General features: G+C 45.7%; 1 protein-coding gene across 1 annotated transcript in view; it reads left to right on the top strand.

The window, feature by feature from the left end:
• Positions 1 to 356: 356 nt before the first annotated feature.
• Positions 357 to 24,392, top strand: part of SETD1B (SET domain containing 1B, histone lysine methyltransferase) — a 105,239-nt gene continuing 81,203 nt past the window's right edge. Inside the window, exons 1-4 of the mRNA XM_068244986.1 lie at positions 357 to 429; positions 576 to 730; positions 912 to 1,010; positions 1,374 to 1,644. Of these exons, the coding sequence (XP_068101087.1) occupies positions 357 to 429; positions 576 to 730; positions 912 to 1,010; positions 1,374 to 1,644 (598 nt within the window). The remainder of the gene's footprint in view (positions 430 to 575; positions 731 to 911; positions 1,011 to 1,373; positions 1,645 to 24,392) is intronic.

The raw sequence follows: 24,392 nt of genomic DNA, 5'->3' as shown, positions 1-24,392 counted from the left end.
ACCATTTTTGAGCGCCGGTCAATTATTTCCCCCGCCTGGAAAACAGCAGCTGAGGCGTCGAAAGTGCGAGGCGGCGGAAGAAGGCTGATTCCAGGGACGACTGACTGGCTGGGGACAGAGGAGGGAGGCGCCGCGGTGCATTGTGGGCTGCCCCAGAGCGAGCAGAAGCAGCTCTCTCTCACACACACATAATATGTGTTGGCTCGCCAAAAAGGAGCAGGCAGGGTGCCCTCCACAACATGTCATGTAACCGAGGCGGGCTCCTGTGAAGCGGCTCGGCCTTTCCTGCGGGGCGAGGAGACGAACCTGGGCGCAGGGGAGCAGGGCTCGGGGGTGGGGGGGAAAGGCGGGCAGGCATGTCTTTCAAGGAGGCCAAGCCCGGGGAGAGAAGCAAGAACCCAGAAGAGCATGGCAGAAAGCAGAATACAAGTGAGCTGCCTGAAGTGTCCCCCTGTGTGTGTGCTGTGTGTCCTCCCGTCATAGTGCTGCTGCCAGGGATGGGGGGCTCAGCCTGTGTGTGCATCCCCCCAGCACTCAGCCACTACTCATCATCTCTTCTTGTTTATGGCTTGCAGGCTGGATCAACGGCATGGAGGCGGCCAACCAAGCCGGCGCTTCTGGCCAGAAGAAAAGTCACCCCTGGAAGAGTTACAAGTTGATCATTGACCCTGCTCTGAAGAAGGGCCAGCACAAACTCTACCGCTACGATGGGCTCCACTTCAGCATGTCTGTATGTGTCTCCTGCCTGCCTGGCCAGCTGTCAGACCTGATTGAGGATGTATATATGTGTGTATGTGCTGGTGGTGCATCTCCTGGATGGAGCCAGCCCCCGCACTACTCTGATGGCCATGTGTGCCTGTGTCACCTGCCTACTTCCACTACTAATGCCAGGCTTGTCTATTTGTTTGCAGAACCCGGGCATCCCCCCAGTGGATACAGTCAGAGATCCCCGAATGGGAAGAATATGGACCAAAAATAAAGAGCTGGATCTGCCTGTGCCCAAGCTCAAGGTACCAACCTGCTGTTGCTGCTTCCCTCCACCTGCCTGTGCCTTGTAACAGTTGTTACTATGTCAGGAGCAGCAGGAAGCCGTTATTAGCCATAATGGTAACAATGTATCTAAGCTGCTGCGACCAGTGCATGGATTGTTTACAAGTGGTGTTCAGCAACATGCTACAATGTAACCGGTAATGTGCAGCTGGGAGGCGTTGCTGAGGAAGATGACTAGCGCTGTGTTCATGATTGCTTTGACAGCCTCTGCTGTTGTCTCTTGCTAGATATCATTAGCGTTACAAAGCCACAATGTTAGCACTGCGAGTAGCTGCTGTGTGTGCCTAGTCTGATGTATGTTTACATGCCATTTGTGTTCACAGATCGATGAGTTTTACGTCGGGCCGGTACCCCCTAAACAAGTGACTTTTGCGAAACTCAATGACAACATCCGGGAAAACTTTCTGCACGACATGTGCAAAAAATACGGGGAGGTGGAGGAGGTGGAGATCCTGTACAACCCTAAAAACAAGAAGCACCTAGGCATTGCCAAAGTCATTTTCGCCACAGTAAAAGGCGCCAGGGATGCGGTGAAGCATTTGCACAACACTTCCGTGATGGGCAACATCATCCACGTGGAGCTGGACACGAAAGGTGGGTGGGCAATATGCACATGTAATGTCAGGCTCCGGTCATCAGCGGGCAGCACGCGTGATCCGGTGTGAGCTATGGTAACCCGGTGACAGTTGTGTGAGTGCAGGCTACATCCCTGTGTCCCCTGCGCGTCACGTGTGGAAAGTGTTGTCAGTTGCTAGGAGACCAGATCTGGGCTGCCTATCACTAAAACTTTTCTGCTCCTGTCAGTTTCTTGAAATAATTTTATTGCAAACATCATTTCTTTTTTGCTCACTCCTAGTTGGCAGATGATCTCCACTTATTGCCCCGCATCCAGTCTGCCTTTCAAATGTTTAGTTTGCATGCATACTTCCACAGAGTGAGAAGCTAGAAGATGCAAATAAAGCAGGGATATTGTTACAAGTGGCAGCTTTAGGGCAGATGCATACTATTTGGGTTTCTCTTCTGTTTTGTTTTTATTTGTAGAGAGTCACTCAACAGTCATGCAAAATATACGTTTATGCTGTAATAGGCTGAACCTGATGTTCAATTATTTTTGATACTGTGCTAGACTGTTTGTTGGTAGAGATGTCTTATGTACTATTTATTTATTTTTAATGCTAAAATTGAGTTAGCTGAGGCTGAGCTACAGCTAAGAGAGGTCTTAGAGAGCTAATCAGATTTACTGACAGCTTGATGGTGATCATTCAGTCTTGAATTATTATTACGTTTATTTTGTATTTACATAGTGTTGTCCCAACTTTGTTGTGTTCCTAGTTATGTTGCTAAATGTGCCCATAAATCAATCTATTTGCAACATCAATATCCATCAGATTAGATCATGATGATTATTTGTATTAGTATTTGTATAGCACCGACATATTACGCAGTGCTGTACAGAGTATACTGTCATCACTTAACTCTCCCTCAGTGGGGCTCACAATCTAGTCCCTTCCAACTACCATAGTCCTATGTCTATATCGTGTAAAGCATGTATCATGGTCTAGAGCCAATTTAGGGGGAAGTAAATTAAGTTATCTGTATGTTTTTGGGGTTTGGGAGGAAACTGGAATGCCAGGAGAAAGCCCATGAGGAGAACATAAAAACTCTGTGCAGATAGTGCCCAGCGCTGCAAGGCGAGAGAGCTAACCACTACGCCATTATTCTGCCCATGATGATTGAATTTGCCAGAAATCAATGCCGTAATGTGGCCACCCCATTGTATTTTTGTTCCAGCTTGCTGGAAGATCTCACTTGTAAGGTCTCGGTCAGGTGTTTGGCGGTAGTGGCGTTTGATTTCCTGCTGACCGACAGACCCCCATCCAGTCACCTCCGATGTGTGTACCCCTCAGACCCGTGGTGAGTGATAGCATAAGGCTCACCTATCCACCAGGCACACCTCCTCCTGTGTCATGTGACTTCTCTCATTACACTGGGCTGCCTGTGTCCCATGATCTGACGGCATGTACATGAGGTGCTGACACATCACTGGTGGCGATGGAGAGAAGAAACGAGACACTGGAGGAGGCACGCCAGTGGACAGGATGTGCCACTTCTGCACTCACCATAGGTACTGGAGGTACCCATTTCACATAAATGGGGGGCGTGGCAGGCAGAGGCACAGACTTCCAATAGATTTCATACTGAAATCTGTGTACTACACAGCAGCAATAGATCCCTCTCTGATCAGGTGCGATGGTCTGATCTGATAGGCAAATGTGCTGACCATCTGACAATGTATGGGCACCTTAACTGTGCTTCAGAGGAGCTCATAGTCTAATGTATTATAGGTATTCATGCTCTCAAATCTGATTAACCACATGCAATGTTCTGGTTCAGCTTTTTTGAATATTGTTCATCTAGGGGAAAGTCAAATTATGCACTCATATTAATTTTAAGATATTTTTCCACTTTTAATATTTATTGCCTCTTCGGAGACATACCTTTTTGTCTAACTGGCGCCTCTGCTTTTGCACATTAATGCAAAACTCTGGCATTGCGGAGATAAAATTATCTTTTAGGTATTTTATATATTTTTCATTGGCTGCAGCAAAGGTTACTGCAAGTTGTGTTCTTTAAAGAACAACTGTAGCGAGAGGTATGTGGAGGTTGCCATTTTTATTACCTTTTAAACAATACCACTTGCCTGGCAGCCCTGCTGATGTATTTGGCTGCAGTAGTGTCTGAATAACACACCAGAAACCAGCATGCAGCTAATCTTGTCAGATCTGACATTAATGTCAGAAACACCTGATCTGCTGCATGCTTGTTCAGGGTCTATGGCTAAAAGTATTAGAGGCAGAAAATCAGCAGGATAGCCAGGCAATTGGTATTGCTTAAAAGGAAATAGCTATTGCAGCCTCCATATTCTTCTGACTTCAGTTGTCCTTTAACCACCCTGGCGGTATGGACGAGCTGAGCTCGTCCATCACCGCCGTGGTAGATTTCTCAGGCCCTGGAGCGTCTTTTTTTTTTTTTTTAACCAAATTTTCGGAGGGGGAGTAGATAGCACTTGGCTACCTACATCACCCCTCCGATCGCCGCCGGCCTGCTCTGATCCCCCGATCGCCGCTGCATGCCGGCGCAGCCTCTCCATAGCCTCCAGGGGTCGCTATGGCGTCGATCGGAACTGCGCATGGCATCGATGATGTCGTGCCCTATCGTTGCCATAGCAACACCTGAGGCTATGAAGGAAGTCTCGGCCATCGCGGGATCGCGGCCAGGTAAAGATCGCCGCCGGCGATCGGAGGAGGGGGGACAGTGCCGGGGGGGGGGGGGGGGGTGTAGCTAGCCTAGCGCTAGCTACACTAAAGGTGGGTACACACATCAGATAAAAGTCTGTGGAAAATGAAAGATCACAAACCAATCCCCTTCCATGTAGTATGAGAGCCATAACTACACAGTCTATTCTATTGAGCTGATCTCCCCATCAGATACAAATCTTTGCAAGATGCTGCACACAAAGATGCTGTACACATGCAACAGATCAGTATCTGCAAAAGATCAGCTCCTGCAAAAGATCTGTTCCTGCAGAATGCATTCACAGTCTGATATCTGCAGATTCTTATACACACCTTCTTTAACAGACATTTATCTGCAGATCAGATCCACCAGGATGGATCTTCAGATCTGCAGATAATTGTCTGATCTGCAGATGAATGTTTGTTAAACAAGGTGTGTATGAGATCTGCAGATATCATCATAGACTATGAATGCATTTTGCAATTGCAGAAACGGATCTTTTGCAGGAGCTGATCTTTTGCAGATACTGATCTGTTGCATGTGTACAGCATCTTTGTGTGCAGCATCTTGCAAAGATTTTTATCTGATGGGGAGTTCAGTTCAATAGAATAGACTGTGCAGAGTATGGCTCTCATACTACATGGAAGGGGGTAAATTGGTCTGTGATCTTTCATTTTCCAAAGACTATGGTCTGATGTGTGTACCCACCTTTAGTTAAACCATTTTTTTTAATTTTTTTTTTTTTTTTAAAAACCACCCACGCCAGGGTGGTTAAGCTAAGCCATTTCAATGTGCTTGCTGATGTTTGTTTCTAAACTGGTGGTAAATGGAAGAGTCTCTGCCTTTACTTGAATTTTTTATAAGTAAGTTCACCCTCTGGTTAGTGCAGGAGGATGTAAGGATTTGAGGAAATGCAAACTACAAGGTTTATACGGTTTCCATGGTTGCAAGAATTTTTGTTTTCTTTCTATCTTTCTTTCTTTCTTTCTTTTTTTTTTTTTTTTTTTTTTTATTGAAGTGGAAAAATAAACTTTAACACTAAGTGCAAAGCTACATATACGTGTATTGTATTTCACTGCAATACGTTCTTTAGCTATCAATATTTTATGAATTGCCCAGTTTTCATATAGTGTATATGGGCTTTGAAATGGCAGAACAGTATATGTGATCTCTTTGGTTGTGCTCTGTATATGTAAGCAGGTACCCATGTTTAGTTTTTTTTTTTTTTTTCAAATTAAGTCTTTTGTTATGTCTGTTTGTATGCTTCTGTGATTTATTTACACACTTTGAATTGTAAATATACAATGTGATGTAGACCCTTCATGTATCAACGAAGTGACTTTGTGATCTGGGTTGTCTCTGCTTCCTTTATGGTGGTCACCTATACAGTCTCTCTGCCTTGGTTTGGCATTTCCTTTATTGCTAGCTACTGTGTTTGTGAAAGTTTCTCCATTTCTTCATGGTCAATCCTTATTATGTTTTTCACTCAGCCCTCACACATCAATTGTTAAGACTGACCAAGCTTTATTTTTATATCAGATTTCATGTGTGGGCAGATCTTAACCGCCCTGGCGTTATGATTATTTCAAGATTTAGGGTCTAAAAGCCGTGCAATTTTTTTTTTCCACAAGCTTTTAGACCCTAAAAACAAGGAAAAGAACAGATTCATTTGCAGCAGCTCCTGCATATAACTCATTCATGCACGGGATTACCAGTCTGAGCTGTGGATTTCCATCCCGAGCCTGACTCGGGATCAGGGATGAGCAACGGATGAAATCCAAATGACTTTGATTCGGATTTCATCTTCCTAATTAGTGCATCAGAGCGTTTGTGCGCGGGGGGGGGGGGGGGGGGGGGAATAATCTTATCCAGCAGACGTCTTCTTTCCTCCGTCCCACGGCGCCTCCCATGCTGCATTCCAAGCTGCGGTCACGCGACTACAAACACTTCCTCTTTCCATGTTGGAGGAAGTGTTTGTTGACACGTGACGCTGCTTGGAACACAGTGTGGAAGGCGCCCCGTGGGACGGATGAAAGAAGACACCTGCTGGGTAAGTTTAACACACCCCCCCCCTGCACACACACGCTCCGGTGCATTAATTAGGACGATGAAATCCGAATCCAAGTAATTCAGATTTCATCCGTTAGCATTCCAGAGATCATCACTGCTCGGGCTAAGGAAGTTAGAGGGCCATGCAAATGGACTGACATTTCCCTTTGGGGATCAGGACCCGATCAGCTGACAGTGTGTTATGTTACTATGTGGGGAGGCGGAGGGCAGAAGAGCAGCGCAGACGCGGCATCACCCGGTGGGCGAGGCCTGCGGAGTGCACAAGAGAATCGGAGGTTGCTTGGCTGAGTTGATCCACCGAGCAGATAGCTGTCTGAGTGGCGGATGCTCATTGGGGGCTGGTGTGCACATGGCCGATTATCAGCTGAGCCTGTCGCTATTGGCCGCCTCAGCCAAATTTATTCATGCATGTGTATGTAACTTAGGGCGCCCAAACATTGGTAGATGGGGAAACAGATTCGATCACCAGATAGTTCCCTCTCTGATAAAATCTGCTTCATGTGTAGTTTGTGTGTACTTACTGGGTTAGCTGGTTTACCTTCAAGCTTACCCTAGACCAGTGATGGCTAACCTTGGCACTCCAGCTGTGACAAAACTACAAATCCCATCATGCCTCTGCCTCCCCAAGTTAAGCTTAGAGCTGTCAGAGTATTGCAATGCCTCATGGGACTTGTAGTTCCACAGCTGGAGTGCCAAGGTTAGCCATCACTGCCCTAGACTGTGGAGGAGATTAAATTCTGAGGTTTTTTTTTTGGGGGGGGGGGGTTGTTTTTTTTTAGGGAAAGTTGAAATTAGATTATTTAATGTATTGTGCAGTGAACACAAATATCCATACTGTATAAACAGATAATAGTAGTTAAAGTGGAAAGGTAAATACAAGACCTCTTAGTCTTGTATCTAAAACTCGTTAAACATGATCTTTAACAACCTTTTTGCTGGCTGAGTGACCTAATTGGACTATTTTAGCCAATGTGCTCCATTTACAGTTTACCATGGGGTACCGCTGTAGCTAGAAGCACCCCTAGTGTTTTCCTACAGCAATAGCAACACAGAGTAACAGCAAGTGATACCTCCCACGTTCAGATTACACTTGCTAACAAAAAAAAAGTCTTATAATATAGCAAGTTTATCATTTTAAGTGAAAGGGTTAATTCAGGCTTGTTTTTTTCTGGGTGATGGTTCTATGCAGAGGAAGGCACCTCCATTCTGCTGGCAGCTCTTTATATTTTGTATACATCCTGTGGGTCTTTTCACTGACTTTTCCAAAGGGAATTTCTCTCGAACAGTTGCATCAAATTTGAAAACTGAGAAATGGCACGATCACCTTTAGGCCTAGTCCACACTAGGTCCGGAAATTATTCCTTGGCTCAGTTTTTCAGCCCTGATTAAAAACTGAGCCCCGGATACTAATGTTAAAAATAGCAGCCGTCTTCACCCAAGAAAAAAACGGATCCGTCTGCGTTTGCAGGGACCCGTTTTCAAAACCTAAGGCAGGGAACACACTTCACTATTTTCGTGCGCGTTTTCTGCACAGAAAAACTGAGAACTCATGTTAATCAATGTGCTAGTGCACACTTACTGTGTTGTTCGCACGCAGAAAAAAAACTGACATTCTGCATGATGACTCTGCACATTTTGGCAGTTTCCTCTATCATTTACATCAGCTGCTGTGAAAAAACGCACGCGGTTTCCTGCATGGAAACACACTTGGTGTGCAGAAAAAGTATGCAGAAAAACGCGAGCGGAAAACTGAAAGTCAAGTGTGTTCCCTGCCTGAATGGAAGGTCCGGATCTGCTGCATTTTCATGCAACGGCTCTGGATGCTGATACACGCAGGGGCAATGGCAGGCAATGAGAAAATGCATTTCCTTCTACACAGGAGGGGGGGGGGGAGGCACCATCGGTTGTCGTGGGGAGGGGGGACAGCCCCCCCCTCCCTCAACTGGGTCCCCCCTCCCCGCTACCCCTCCAGCTAGTTTGAGATTGTTTAAAATCAAGATAATGTAGCAGACGGTGAGCAGGGAACTTGCTTCCTTGCGTCCCACCGCTGCCGCGTCACTTCCTGTAATGCCGTCCTCTGATGGCCATTGGACGTCATTACAGGAAGTGACGCCGCGAGCGGTGGAGCGCAAGGAAGTAAGTTCCCCGCTCACCGCCTGCTACATTATATTGATTTTAAACGATTTTTTAAACTAGCTGGAGGGGGAGCGGGGAAGTGGGGACCCAGGTGAGGGAGGGGGGACAGACACCCTCCCCACCGCTGGCCCCCGCTGTCCCCTTCCTGTCTGCTATCCCCTTAAGCATGACGGTCCCCCTACCCACGGCAAGGGCTGAGGATGTTTCCACGGACTGAAAACGTCCCTGCAAAAAAAGCCTCTCAAAACGGAGAGAAAAAAAAGTTTACAAAAACGGATCCGTTTTAAACTGATCCGTTCTGCAGGGTACAAGTGTGGACCTAGCCTTATGAACAATCAAAAATCCAGGAATGGGTTAAATAGGATTTTAAAGTTTCCTCTTCTTGCATCAAGTTTGAAATACACTAAATTGCTACAGTTTTCAAAACCTATTGTCTGTGAATGCTGAAAAGGAATGAATTACAGTATTAAAATACAGTCCCTGATAACTAGCAGTGAAGGATCAAAGCACTTATCGTAGTAGCACAGAGCTAGAAGTGTAGTGGTTTGATTAATTTTCATTCAGATTTGTACTAGAAACTAATCAAAATCAAATAGTGCAATTTGGTTAGCAATAAGTGATTGTTTGCCAGATCAGGCCTCTATTGTCTTTTGTATAGTTAGCTTAATGGTTCATACACACATCCAACTTAAAGCGGAATATAACCCTGCATTTCAACATTGCTCTAAAACATTATTTACAGTATATTATATGCAACCAGCATTTTTTTTTTTACTAGACCAGCATTGGAAGGGTTACACAGGGCTTTAAAGTCCCTGGAGATTTTTGCAGACGCATCAGAAGCTGAGTTAGATACTTTTTGTTTACACAAATGTATCTAAGTGTTTATTGTGACTCATCTCTCTCACGGAGAAGGAGTTGGAAGACAGCCAAAGAGTGTAACATTTCTAAATATATACATATAACTAAATAGAATGTAACTATCTGAACGTCTGCTCAGAACTTAAAACCTCTGTGTTTAACCCTTCCAATGCTGGTCTAGTAAAAAAAAATGCTTTTTGCATATAATATGCTGTAAATAATGTTTTAGAGCAAAGTTGAAATGCAGGGTTATATTCCGCTTTAATGCACAACCAATTACACAACATGACCAACTGCACAACAATTTGTTTACCTGACAGATACACACGCATACCCACACCCACACACCAACTAAACAACCAACTCACTTAAATACTATGCATGTAAGCTAAATAACAAACTGCACAACATGTCTGCATTTAAAAACAATAAAGTTGTTCAAAAGAGTTCTACACACATTCCAACCTGCCTGATAGTTGGGCAGATTGATTCACCAGATGGATCTGGCACTCAATCAGTTTGCTATATGGTCAGTCGGTCATATGGTTGGTTGCCAACTGTAAACATGCCCAACTTATCTTCCAATAGATAAGTTTGGAAGATAGTTGGACAGATTGTGGATATGAGCCTTAACATGTACCTGAGATGGGCACACTAAAAGATTTTATACTTACCCAGGGCTTCCTCCAGCCCAATGAGCACCGATGCGTCACTCGCTGTCCTCCCGAGTGCCTCCGTTTGCCTGGTACTGGTCCTGTAATCTGGCTCAGTTGTGCCAGTCTGCTTTTGTTTGCGTGCGTGGCGTCTCGGCGCATGCGCAAAATAGCCAGACTGGTGCTGCTGAGAATCGCACTTCTGAAACAAGCATGCAGCTAATCCAGTCTGACTTCAGTCAGAGCACCTGATCTGCATGCTTGTTGAGGGGCTGTGGCTAAAAGTACTAGAGACACAGGATCAGCAGGAGAGTCAGGCAACTGGTATTATTTTAAAAGGAAAAATTCATATCCTTCTCAATTTAGGTACCTAAAGAAAGCATAAATATACAACGTAGCCACACTTGGTGTTTCTTCAGTTGCCCCATAAACTGTCCCCACAGCTTTGACAGCATCCCCTGTTCAAAGCAAAGGCACATGCTCTGTCATCTCACACTGCATTTTGTTGCAATGCACTGTGTGTGTGATATGTCACATGGTGTGTAGAACAATGCACCCAGTCAGGGGGCTGCTGTGCACATGCTGGATTCTCAGCAGAGGTGGTTGTTATGGGTTCTTGTATAACTTTCCTACCTTATGAAAACCAACAGATCTGCATTAACCACTTGCCGACCGCCTTAAGCCGATGGGCGGCGGCGGCAAGGGCTGGGCCCAAACGACCGCAATACGCCCATTGGCGGCGGGCGTGGTTATGCGGCGATCGCGTCATTCGTGACGCGATTAGCCGCCGGCGACTGGCTCCGCCCCCCTCGCGCTGTAACCCGCCAGCCGTTCGGAAGCGTCGGCGGGTTACTAGCACCCGGATTGCCGCATGGATTACGTATAATAGGCTTTGTAATGTATACAAAGCCTATTATACAGGCTGCCTCCTGCCCTGGTGGTCCCAGTGTCCGAGGGACCACCAGGGAAGGCTGCAGCCACCCTATGTCGCACCCAAGCACACTGATTTCCCCCCCCCCCCCCTGCCCTCTGATCGCCCACAGCACCCTTCAGACCCCCTGCCCACCCCCCAGACCACTGTTTGCACCCAGTCACCCCCCCTAATCACCCATCAATCACTCCCTGTCACTATCTGTCAACGCTATTTTTTTTTAACCCTAAACTGCCCCCTGCTCCCTCCTGATCACCCCCCCCCCCCCCCCTGTGTACTTTATGCCTCTATCCCCCTGTAATAACCCACTGATCACCTGTCAATCACCCATCAATCACCCCTTGTCGCTGCCACCCATCAATCAGCCCCTAACCTGCCCCTTGCGGGCAATCTGATCACCCACCCACACCAATAGATCGCCCGCAGATCCGACATCAGATCATCTCCCAAGTGCAGTGTTTACATCTGTTCTCTACCCTAATTACCCATCAATCACCCCCTATCACCACCTATCACTGTTACCCATCAGATTAGTCCCTAATCTGCCCCTAGGGCACCCAATCACCCGCCCACACCCACAGAACGCCCTCAGACCCCAGCCCTGATCACCTCACCAGTGCATTGCTTGCATCTATTTCCCCCCTCTAATCACACCTTGAGACACCCATTAATCACCTCCTGTCACCCCCTAGCACACCTACCCATCAGATCAGGCCCTAATTTGCCCCAAGTGGGCTCCTGATCACTCGGCCAAACCTTCAGATCCCCCTCAGACCCCCTTCCGATCACCTCCCCAATGCATTGATTGCATCTATTTTCCCCTCTAAACACCCCCTGAGACACCCATCAATCACCTCTGTCATCCCCCCTAGCACTCCTATCCATCAGATCAGGCCCAATACAACCTGTCATCTAAAAGGCCACCCTGCTTATGACCGGTTCCACAAAATTTGCCCCCTCATAGACCATCTGTCATCAAAATTTGCAGATGCTTTTACCCCTGAACAGTCATTTTGAGAAATTTGGTTTCCAGACTACTCACGGTTTTGGGCCCGTAAAATGCCAGGGCAGTATAGGAACCCCACAAGTGACCCCATTTTAGAAAAAAGACACCCCAAGGTATTCTGTTAGGTGTATGACGAGTTCATAGAAGATTTTATTTTTTGTCAAAAGTTAGCGGAAATTGATTTTTATTGTTTTTTTCACAAAGTGTCATTTTTCACTAACTTGTGACAAAAAATAAAATCTTCTATGAACTCACCATACACCTAACAGAATACCTTGGGGTGTCTTCTTTCTAAAATGGGGTCACTTGTGGGGTTCCTATACTGCCCTGGCATTTTAGGGGCCCTAAACTGTGAGGAGTAGTCTAGAAAACGCCTCAAAATGACCTGTGAATAGGACGTTGGGCCTCTTAGCGCACCTAGGCTGCAAAAAAGTGTCACACATGTAGTATCGCCGTACTCAGGAGAAGTAGTATAATGTGTTTTGGGGTGTATTTTTACACATACCCATGCTGGGTGGGAGAAATATCTCTGTAAATGGACAATTGTGTGTAAAAAAAAAAATCAAAAATGTGTCATTTACAGAGATATTTCTCTCACCCAGCATGGTTATATGTAAAAATACACCACAAAACACATTATACTACTTCTCCTGAGTACGGCGATACCACATGTGTGGCACTTTTTTGCAGCCTAACTGTGCTAAGGGGCCAAAAGTCCAATGAGTACCTTTAGGATTTCACAGGTCATTTTGAGACATTTGGGTTCAAGACTACTCCTCACGGTTTAGGGCCCCTAAAATGCCAGGGCAGTATAGGAACCCCACAAGTGACCCCATTTTAGAAAGAAGACACCCCAAGGTATTCTGTTAGGTGTATGATGAGTTCATAGAATATTTTATTTTTTGTCACAAGTTAGCGGAAATTGATTTGTATTGTTTTTTTTCTTCACAAAGTGTCATTTTCCGCTAACTTGTGACAAAAAAAAAATCTTCTATGAACTCACCATACTCCTAACAGAATACCTTGGGGTGTCTTCTTTCTAAAATGAGGTCACTTGTGGGGTTCCTACACTGCCCTGGCATTTTAGGGGCCCTAAACCGTGATGAGTAGTCTAGAATCCAAATGCCTCAAAATGTCCTGTGAATAGGACGTTGGGCCCCTTAGCGCACCTAGGTTGCAAAAAAGTGCCACACGTGGTATCGCCGTACTCAGAAGAAGTAGTATAATGTGTTTTGGGGTGTATTTTTATACATACCCATGCTGGGTGGGAGAAATCTCTCTGTAAATGGGACAATTGTGTGTAAAAAAAAATCAAATAATTGTCATTTACAGAGATATTTCTCCCACCCAGCATCTGTATGTGTAAAAATACACCCCAAAACACATTATACTAGTTCTCCTGAGTACGGCGATTCCACATGTGTGGCACTTTTTTGCACCTTAAGTGCGTTAAGGGGCCCAAAGTCCAATGAGTACCTTTAGGATTTCACAGGTCATTTTGCGACATTTGGTTTCAAGACTACTCCTCACGGTTTAGGGCCCCTAAAATGCCAGGGCAGTATAGGAACCCCACAAATGACCCCATTTTAGAAAGAAGACACCCCAAGGTATTCTGTTAGGAGTATAGTGAGTTCATAGAATTTTTTTTTTGTCACAAGTTAGCGGAAAATGACACTTTGTGAAGAAAAAAAACAATACAAATCAATTTCCGCTAACTTGTGACAAAAAAAAAAATCTTCTATGAACTCCCCATACTCCTAACGGAATACCTTGGGGTGTCTTCTTTCTAAAATGGGGTCATTTGTGGGGTTCCTATACTGCCCTGGCATTTAAGGGGCCCTAAACCGTGAGAAGTAGTCTTGAAACCAAATGTCGCAAAATGTCCTGTGAAATCCTAAAGCTACTCATTGGACTTTGGGCCCCTTAGCGCAGTTAGGGTGCAAAAAAGTGCCCCACATGTGGTATCGCCGTACTCAGGAGAAGTAGTATAATGTGTTTTGGGGTGTATTTTTACACATACCCATGCTGAGTGGGAGAAATATCTCTGTAAATAGACAATTGTGTGTGTGTAAAAAAAAAAAAAAAAAAATCAAAAAATTGTCATTTACGGAGATATTTCTCCCACCCAGCATGGGTATGTGTAAAAATACACCCCAAAACACATTATACTACTTCTCCTGAGTACCGCAATACCACGTGTGGCACTTTTTTGCAGCCTAACTGCGCTAAGGGGCCCAAAGTCCAATGAGCATCTTTAGGCTTTACAGGGGTGCTTACAATTAGGCACCCCCCAAAATGCCTGGACAGTGAACACACCCCACAAATGACCGCATTTTGGAAAGTAGACACTTCAAGGTATTCAGAGAGGAGCATAGTGAGTCTGTGGCAGATTTCATTTTTTTTTTTTTTGTCGCAAGTTAGAAGAAATGGAAACTTTTTTTTTTGTCACAAAGTGTCATTTTCCGCTAACTTGTGACAAAAAATAAAATCTTCTATGAACTCCCCATGCCTCTCACTGAATACTTTGGGATGTCTTCTTTCCAAAATGGGGTCATTTGGGGGGTATTTATACTATCCTGGAATTTTAGCACCTCATGAAACATGACAGGTGGTCAGAAAGTCAGAGATGCTTCAAAATGGGAAAATTCACTTTTGGCACCATAGTTTGTAAACGCTATGGCTCATATGCAATTCATTTTTTCACCTAAGGGCTCGTTTCCACTATTGCGGTGCAGAATCGCCTGGATTCCACCGCTGTTGAAATTCCATGAATTAGCATGCGGATGCGAATTTTTGCGCGTTTTTTGCCGCGAATTCGCATAGGTGAGGGTATATGCGAAATTAACCATGTCACTGCCTGTTTGAATTACATTGGTACCTATGCGAATTCGCATGCGAATTCGCATACCATAGCCGCATGCGAATTTCCTATTAAATACATTAGCGGCGATTCGCATGCATTCCACTCGCAGGCGAATTCGTTGGCTCTTTTGTGCGTTTTTTTACCGCTGAAAAAAACGCACCTCAACAACGCTACAGTGGAAACAGGCCCATCCACTTGCATTACATGTGCGAATCTGCATGCGTTGGACGCATGCAGATTCGCGATAGTGGAAACGAGCCCTTAGTTTTCACCTAAATTTGTCAATAAAATGCATTTTAAGCCATCAGAAACCAAGAAAATGCTCAAAATAATATTTATAGTACTTTTTCATTTACTTTTTGGTACTTTTTTAGTTGAAAAGTGCTGGAAAGTTATTTTAATTTGAAGATGAAAAATTATCTCCTAGGAGAAAAGTCAGGTGAAAAAGTGAATTGCATATGGCCCTATGACTTTTACCCAATCCAATAAATATACACAGAATGTTTTTTTTTTTTTAACAAAGACATGTAGCAGAATAACTTTCGCGCTCAAATGTATAGGAAATTTTACTTTATTTGAAAAATGTCAGCACAGAAAGTTAGTCATTTTTTTTGACAAAATTCATGTCTTTTTTGATGAATATAATAAAAAGTAAAACTCGCAGCAGCAATCAAATAGCACCAAAAGAAAGCTGTATTAGTGACAAGAAAAGGAGGTAAAATTCATTTAGGTGGTAGGTTGTATGAGCGAGCAATAAACCGTAAAAGCTGCAGTGGTCTGAATGGAAAAAAAGGCTCTGGTCCTTAAGGGGCGAAAAGACTGTGGTCCTCAAGTGGTTAAAAGTCAGGTGGCGAGTGTGCGGTTTTGGAACCATGGCTATTGCCACATGCACAGGCAGTCTTGCACACGTGTTCACAGGAAGTTGTAGGCGCATGGGTGGACACCTAGGTGGTTTTTAGCATCCATCTTTTAAATTGGCTTGACGTTCATATGAGACAATACAACATTAAACCTAATTCTTTTTTAAGGGTAGATACAGTTGTTCTCATCAGTTTATTTTCAGCTTGGGTCTCCCTTAATTGAACCCAAAACGAACTACCGTACATTTTGTACTTAATAGAGATGCTTTCAATCACAAGCTGTTTCTCACTGTGCATGTGCGGTTTGGAATTTATCCAGTAACTGTGCTTGTGCGCATGCACTCCCAATAATAGGATCGACTGCCTGTGCAATCTAATATAATAATTGGGCAGAATGGGGAACATTAGGTACTCTGGCAGTAATAAGCAGCACTCACAGCATCTGTAGTAAATGTTTGGCCTAAATGTAGTTAGTTTAAAAGTTTTGGTTTGCTTTAGGATACCTTTAGGCCCCTTTTACACTTACCGTGTCATGGTACTCTCCCCTACTACAGCTCGTAGCAGTGGCCATTAAAGTCTATGAGGCACGACCAGTGGCGTAGCTAAGGAGCTGTGGGCCCCGATGCAAGTTTTACAGTGGAGCCCCCCAAGCACTCTATACATAGCAATTAATATGGCGCACCAAAACCTGCCAATGGCAACTACAGTGTCAGAGATGCAAAAAGGGGATGGGGAACAGTTTTTTAATGATTCAAAAGTGTCTATAGAAGTTATTATTATGAGCACAGGACCAGTAGAGAGCTAATACTGTAGTTGGAGGACCCCTCGGGGCCCCTCTGGCCCAAGGGCCCCGATGCAGTCGCAACCTCTGCAACCCCTATTGCTACGTCCCTGGGCACGACACACTGCTTGCGATGTGATAGAAGTGCTCTGGGTGCTGCAGAAATTACCCACAAGCTGCAGTGTGTTACCCTGCCACTCCTGGAAATGCCCCGGATGTCACATGTTAGTTCGTTTTTTCTTCAGCCGCTCCACATCTATAGCGCATGATGCGACTTTTTGGCTGCCGTGCGCTTGTTCTAAATCATACCATTACCGCAGCGCACTAGTGCAAAAGCACACTCAAAGTGCAGTATAACGGAAAATTGTTACTTACCTATCAGTAATTTTCCTTTCCCGATGCTTACATGTCACAAACACTTGGGTAGATGCCCCACCCACTTCTACCCCATAGGACCTTGTAATTATAAATTCTAATCGTCCTCCCCCCCCCCCTTCAGTCTACGTCCGCCTCCAACTCACCGAGGCGAACATAGAAGGGAGGGCTAGTGTTGTGACATGTTAGAATCGGGAAAGGAAAATTACCAATAGGTAGGTAACAATTTTCCGTTTTCCCTATGCTTCCATGTCACAAACACTTGGGATCTAACTAGGAAGAATGAAGGGAGGGCACAACATTTGCAGAATATACAATTTTTAATTTAGGAATTTGTAGTCAGTACAGCTTTCCCAAATACCAGTGAGGATTGCGCCGCCACATCAACTCTGTAGTGGCGCATAAATGTATGAATGTTCGACCAATTCGCAGCTTGGCATATCTTGTCTGCAGGAACCTTGTTATAGGCTGCCCATGAAGTAGCTATCCCACGTGTGGAATGGGCTCTGATTTGTTCTGGTGGTTCCAATTTGAGAATTTTATAGGCAGTTTGGATAGTTTTAACTAGCCATGAGGCTATGGTTCTGGCCGTGGCTGCCTGCCCCTTTCTGTAGCCAGATGGTATAACCCACAATCTCTCTGTGGCCCTGAATTGTGATGTTATTTCTAAGTAAGTTTTGAGTGTTTAAACCACATCCAAGGGGTGTGGATCATTGGAATCCTCAATTGTAAAGGAAGGTAGAGTCCAGTCCTGATTGAGGTGGAAAGTTGAAGTCACCTTTGGGATAAACTCCTGTATTGGTCTCAAAACCAATCTATCTGGGAAAAAGGAGAGGTACGGTTCCTTTGAACCTAGGGCCTGGATTTCTGACACTCTCCTAGCCGAGGAAATCGCTACTAGGAAAACCGTTTTAAGAGTCAGATGCCACACGCTACTGTTGTGCTGGGTGGAATGGTTGTTTTGTAAGTGCCTCCAATACAAGAGATAAATCCCATTTAGGGAATACGTTCTTTATTGGTGGTCTCAGTTTTAGTACCCCCTTGGTAAATTGCTTTATTAGTGGGTGAGTAAACCAGGAAATTCCAGTGAGGGCTCATTTCCACTATCGCGAATTCGCGTGCGTTTTTCGCATGCAAATTCGCATAGCAATACAAGTGAATGGGACTGTTTCCACTTGTCAGGATTCCTTTGCGTTTTTCTGTGCAGAAAAAATTCGCATGGCAGAGCCATCAGAATTCGCATACCGCTTACCGCTATGCGAATCGCATAGAAACAATGGCATAACACACCAGCACTGTCATGGTTAAATTCGCATACATCGTCATCCATGCGAATTCGCATGCGAATTTGCATGAAAATTCGCATGGACCCGCATGCGAATTTGCATGAAAATTCGCATGGACCCGCATGCGAATTTCGCATCCGCATGCAAATTTTTACCACGGCGATTCGCACCGCACAAGTGGAAATGCGGCCTGAGAGCTGTAAGAGCGGATATGTGACTCTTCATGGTATGGTAACCGAGTCCCTTTGAAAGGCCATTCTGTAGGAAATCCAGGACTGAATTTGGTTCCGGTTTTAGAGGGTCAAACTTTCTTTCATTAGCAAAGAGTTGGAATCTTTTCCATACTCTACTATATGTGGCATTCGTAGTTGGTTTTCTAGCACTTAATAGTGTTTGTATTACTTCTTCCGAACACCCGGATTGTTTTAGCCTTTCCCTCTCAACACCCATACCATGAGTCTCAATCTCTCTGGATTCTGATGATGTACCTTCCCTTGAGTCAGCAGGTGTTTGTGGTATGGGAGAGGAACTGGACACTGTAATTTCAATTCCCACAGGAGGGGGAACCACGGTCGTTTCGGCCAGTATGGAATAACTGCTATAATCATCACTTTTTCCCGGTAAAGCCTGAGAAGTAGAGGCCGGATTATCTGTGTCGGAGGATAAACATATGCTATCAAAAAATTCGCATTGTTTGCATTGGAACCTGGAGTAGAAAGTCCTGCACTTCGTATTCTCCGGGGTAGCCATGAGATCCACCTCCGGCATACCAAATTGGCTGCAGATCCATTGGAACGTCTCCTGGGATAAACTCCATTCGTTGTTGAATTCCCGTCTGCTCAGATAGTCTGCTGTTTGGTTCTGTTTGCCCGGTATATATAAGGCTTTGATGTTCCACAGGTTCGTCTCTGAGAACTGGAAGACTGCTGCTGCATCCTGCAGTAATGACATACTCTTGGTGCCGCCTTGTCGCTTTATGTAGGATACTTCGGTCTTGTTGTCCATCTTCATGAGTACAGTTTCCCCCTGTATTAAGTGCTGGAAACTGATAAGTGCATGATATGCTGCTCTCAGCTCTAGGGTGTTTGCTGGTATCCGATAGGTTGAGTGAGTCCACTGACCCTGAGCATACTGGCCCTCGCAGTGGGCTCCCCATCCTCTTTGACTGGCATCCGAGGTGATGATGGTCATAACATTGTCCTGTATTAAATGATACTTGCTTAGGTTGTCCATTGACGTCCACCATGTTAGGCTGTTCTTCATGAGTGGTGTAATTCTGATCTGTTGATTGAACGATTTTTTGTTCCATTGATTTAGAAACCCACATTGTAATGGCTTAATGTGCCAATGTGCCCAGCGCACCATTGGTATGGTAGATGTCATCACGCCTATCAAACTGAGGCATTGTCGTGCTCGTATCCTCGACCTGGTCAGTGTTAATTGGACCCTCTGTATTAGGTTTTGTGCCTTCTGTAGTGGTAAGGCTAGTGAGTTCTGGACTGTATCTAATGAGGCTCCTAGGAAGATCATTGTTTGCGTAGGTTCCAGCTGGCTCTTGGGATAGTTTATCTTCCATCCGAAATGTATTAATGTTTCTATTAGTATCTTTCTGTGCTGCAACAGCGTTTGTCTGTCTGACGCTAGAAGGAGTAGGTCGTCTAGGTCAGTGTTTCCCAACCTTTTCCGGCCCGGGGAACACTGTCTGACCAAATTTTTCTCCGGGGAACGGCGCGCGCGGTGGGGGCGATGCGGCCCCTGGTTGTTTGCGCGACCTAGTGGACAGTGCCGCTATGGGGGGGGGGGCTGGGGTGCGGCTGCATAGCTGGCATAGTTGCCCCAGTGTAGGGAGTTTAGTTGCCTCAGTATAGTGCCCCAGTATAGCCAGTATAGTGCCCCAGTATAGTGCCCCAGTATAGCCAGAATAGTGCCCCAGTATAGCCAGTATAGTACCCCAGTATAGCCCCCCAGTATAGCCAGTATAGTGCCCCAGTATAGCCAGTATTGTGCCCCAGTATAACTAGTATAGTGCCCCAGAATAGTGCCCCAGTATAGCCAGTTTAGTGCCCCAGTATAGTGCCCCAGTATAGCCAGTATAGTGCCCCAGTATAGCCAGTATAGTGCCCCAGTATAGCCAGTATAGTACCCCAGTATAGCCCCCCAGTATAGCCAGTATTGTGCCCCAGTATAGCTAGTATAGTGCCCCAGAATAGTGCCCCAGTATAGCCAGTATAGTACCCCAGTATAGCCCCCCCAGTATAGCCAGTATTGTGCCCCAGTATAGCTAGTATAGTGCCCCAGAATAGTGCCCCAGTATAGCCAGTATAGTGCCCCAGTATAGTGCCCCAGTATAGCCAGTATAGTACCCCAGTATAGCCCCCCAGTATAGCCAGTATTGTGCCCCAGTATAGCTAGTATAGTGCCCCAGAATAGTGCCCCAGTATAGTGCCCCAGTATAGCCAGTATAGTGCCCCAGTATAGCTAGTATAGTGCCCCAGTATAGCCAGTATAGTGCCCCAGTATAGCCAGTATAGTACCCCAGTATAGCCCCCCCAGTATAGCCAGTATTGTGCCCCAGTATAGCTAGTATAGTGCCCCAGTATAGCCAGTTTAGTGCCCCAGTATAGTGCCCCAGTATAGCCAGTATAGTGCCCCAGTATAGCCCCCCAGTATAGCTAGTATAGTGCCCCAGTATAGCCAGAATAGTGCCCCAGTATAGCCAGTTTAGTGCCCCAGGATAGCCAGTGTAGTACCCCAGAATAGTGCCCCAGTATAGCCAGTTTAGTGCCTCCCGCCCGTCCCCGCGGCCGCCGCTGTTATTACCTTGTTAACAGCGGCCGCTCTCCCCTCTCCGGCGCGTGTATATTCAAGCAGCGTATCTCCGGCTGCTCTGTGTGATGCACTGATGCGGAAGAAAGGAGGGCAGCGGCTTCCTGTAACGGCGATATGTATCGCCGTTACTATGGTAACCGAGCCCTGCCTCCTTCCGCATCAGTGCATCACACAGAGCAGCCGGAGATACGCTGCTAGCATATACATGGTCTGGAGAGGGGAGAGCGGCCGCTGCTAAGGTAATAACAGCGGCGGCCGCGGGGACGGGCGGGAGGGGGGATAAGAGCACGGCACACCAGGCAACGTTCCGCGGCACACTAGTGTGCCGCGGAACAGCGGTTGGGAAACACTGGTCTAGGTAGTGATACAACCTTAGTCCTTTCTCTCGTAATAATGATACCACGGCCAGTAGGACCTTGGTGAACGTCCTTGGCGCCGTGGAGATTCCAAAAGGTAGGCAGGTAAACTGGAAGTGGTCTTCCGCAATCGCAAACCTTAAATACTTCTGGGACCTCGAGTGTACTGGGATATGCATGTATGTGTCCTCGAGGTCCACAGAAAGCATCCAGTCTGACTTCCTTATGGCTTGACGAATTGATTCTAGGGTCTCCATCTTGAATCTCTTGAGTCTGATTCTTTTGTTCAGTTTCCTGAGATCTAACACTGGACGCCATTAATCCTGTTTTTTTTAACACGAAAAATAATGGAGAATATTCCCCCTTGCTCCTTTCTTTCACGGGCACTGGTATTATTGCTTCTTTCGGTAACAGTTCTTGGATGTATTGTTCCAGGATCATTCTCTTGTCTGTCTGTGTTGGAATGTTCGTAATCTGGAAACAGTGTCCTGGCGTCGATGTAAAGCTCCATCGATGACCTCGAGAGATTGTCTTTAATACCCATTGGTTCTTTATGTATTCCGCCCAAACTTGCCTGAAGTGACGAAGTCTCCCTCTGACTGGGTAAGCTTGGACGGGTTTCCCGTCAAAAGGGCTTCTGTTGTTGTTGAGGAAGTGGTTGTTCTCTGTTTGTTTAGGCGTTGTTAATTAGATTGCGAGCTTTGCCGACTTCTTTTGAACTCCTTGCCGGGTCGATAGGCTCTTGCATTTCTGTATCTAGCTTGTTGCAGGCGGTTAGTCTGTTGATTAAAAGGTCTTCTTGGTTTTCTGTCTTGCGGTATTAACCCCGACCTTCCGCCGGTTACTCTTTTAATCGCGTCGTCCATTTCTCTGCCGAAGAGATTAGTGCCATCATATGGTATCCTGCACCAATCCTGTTTTGATGCGGGATCGGCTGCCCAGAATTTTAGCCATAAAGCCCATTTGGTGATGACGGAGGAAGCCATTGCTCTGGAGCTGCATCTGATTACATCTACTGCGATCTCTCCAACGAAGTCAGCCGTGAGGTTGAAGTCATCTAATGCGGCTATTATCGCATCCCTGTCTGTTCCCACTCTTAGTGCTTCCTCTATATTCGATGTCCAAGCTCTCAAAGCTCTAGAAATGGACGTTAACGCAATAGCTGGTTTGAGTGTGTTACCAGTAATTGTATAAATTTTCTTTAATTCCGCATCCATTCTCTTTTCCAATACATCTCTGAATGATGTTGCGTTTTCCCTCGGTAACGTCATTGGTCTTGCAAGGCGTACTACTGAGGCATCCACAATTGGTGGGTTATCTAAGGATTTAGTTTCCTCCGCTTTGAGTAGGTATTATTTTGAGATTCTATTGTTTATAGGTGTTCTTTTGTCTAGCTTTTCCCACTCTTCCTTGATTATTTCTGCGATTTTCAATAATCACTGGAAAAGTGGTTGTCTTCTTCTTTAAGTGTGTAAAGTATTCTTTATGCCTAGTGGCACTGGTGGACGGCTCTTCTGTATCCTCAGTGTCCCATTCTATTGCTTCTCGCACAGATTGAATATACGGTTGTACCAGTGCGAAATCGAAACCGCCTGCGATGTCGTCTGGTTCTGTTGCTGTTAGTGTTTGGTTCGACTGATTGCGAAGGTATTCTGGGTAATGTTGCTAAATACTCCTTTATGGAGTCTTGAACTGCTTGTGTAATCATCTGTGAAATGTCCATAGGAGTTTGTTCTCTGTCTCTAGCCATTTCACTAAAACATCTTCCGCAGACCGCCTTGTCAGAGAGAGCTTCTCTGTGGCAAGCCCAACATTTCTTATAACTAGGTGGAGATCTTGATCTGCTCCTGTATCTAGGAGTAGGGCTCTTCCTTCGAGATCTTGACCTCGAGCGATTACTCTTTTTCTTCCGATGTTTCCTAGGACTAAATGAAGAATAAACAATTGTTTAGCTCCTGAGCGAAATATAGGAATCGGGTAAGAACCTACCTTGTTGCCCATACCTTTCAACCCGACGCTGGTCTACTGGTGGCGCAGTGGGAGGAATAGAAGCAGCAGAAGTGGCTGACGGAATGAAGAAAGAAAAATAAGCCCCCCTGATACGGATAACTACCTCAAGCAATAATTATAAATTACTTATGACAGCTTATAATCAAAATTGCACTTACTCTGTCTGGGAGCATCCGGAGGTGCTAGATCTGGACCAGTCTCGCTGGGAGCATCAAGCCCGGGGTCGACATCCATACTGCACTGCCAGGTAAGTACAGAAACTATGGCAAAGGCAATGTGGTAACGCACAGATACCACTCTATGGCCGCCGGACGCCATCCCGAACGGCATTAAATGCCTGTACCAAGTTAAGCTCCACCCCCGGCCACTGCTCACAAACAGGGAGCCAATCGGCGAGAGGCAACGCGCTGCTCCGCCCACTCAAACGCCCGGACCCAATCTGAATAGGGGATCGCTGGGCGGAAGTGCGCGAGCGGAAGTACGTCACTGGAAGTGATGGATGCGCTCCAACTCCGGCCAGACGAGGTACGCATTACCCGGAACTAAGATAGAGGAAAGAAAAAGGTATTAAGCTCCCACCGCGCTAATACAGTGGCATATTTAATGCTTACACAAAGCAAAGTCGGCACATGATACGCAGCATAAGAGTCGTTTAGACTACCGCCGTGGAAAGCCGCCCTCCGAGACCAGCAGATACGAGGGGACCCATGCTAATTTATAGCTTAAAAGGTCGTGCATAATAACAAAAATTAATACGGCTGCTATTTAAGTAGCCAGGTAGGGCGTATAAAATTAAAAATTGATAGGCAAATCATGCCCCTCTAGCGATGGTCCTGTGAGGTGGAGGACAAAAAAAAGACTGGGGGGGGGGGGGGGGGGAACGATTAGAATTTATAATTACAAGGTCCTATGGGGTAGAAGTGGGCGGGGCATCTACCCAAGTGTTTGTGACATGGAAGCATAGGGAAAGCAAGCTGCAGTGTGTTACCCTGCCACTCCTGGAAATGCCCCGGATGTCACATGTTAGT

The sequence above is a fragment of the Hyperolius riggenbachi genome, chromosome 1 (genome assembly GCF_040937935.1).
Source record: "Hyperolius riggenbachi isolate aHypRig1 chromosome 1, aHypRig1.pri, whole genome shotgun sequence".
Taxonomy (NCBI): Eukaryota; Metazoa; Chordata; class Amphibia; order Anura; family Hyperoliidae; genus Hyperolius; species Hyperolius riggenbachi.
Note: the sequence above shows the minus strand (reverse complement) of the source record. Positions and strands in the feature narration are given on the sequence as shown.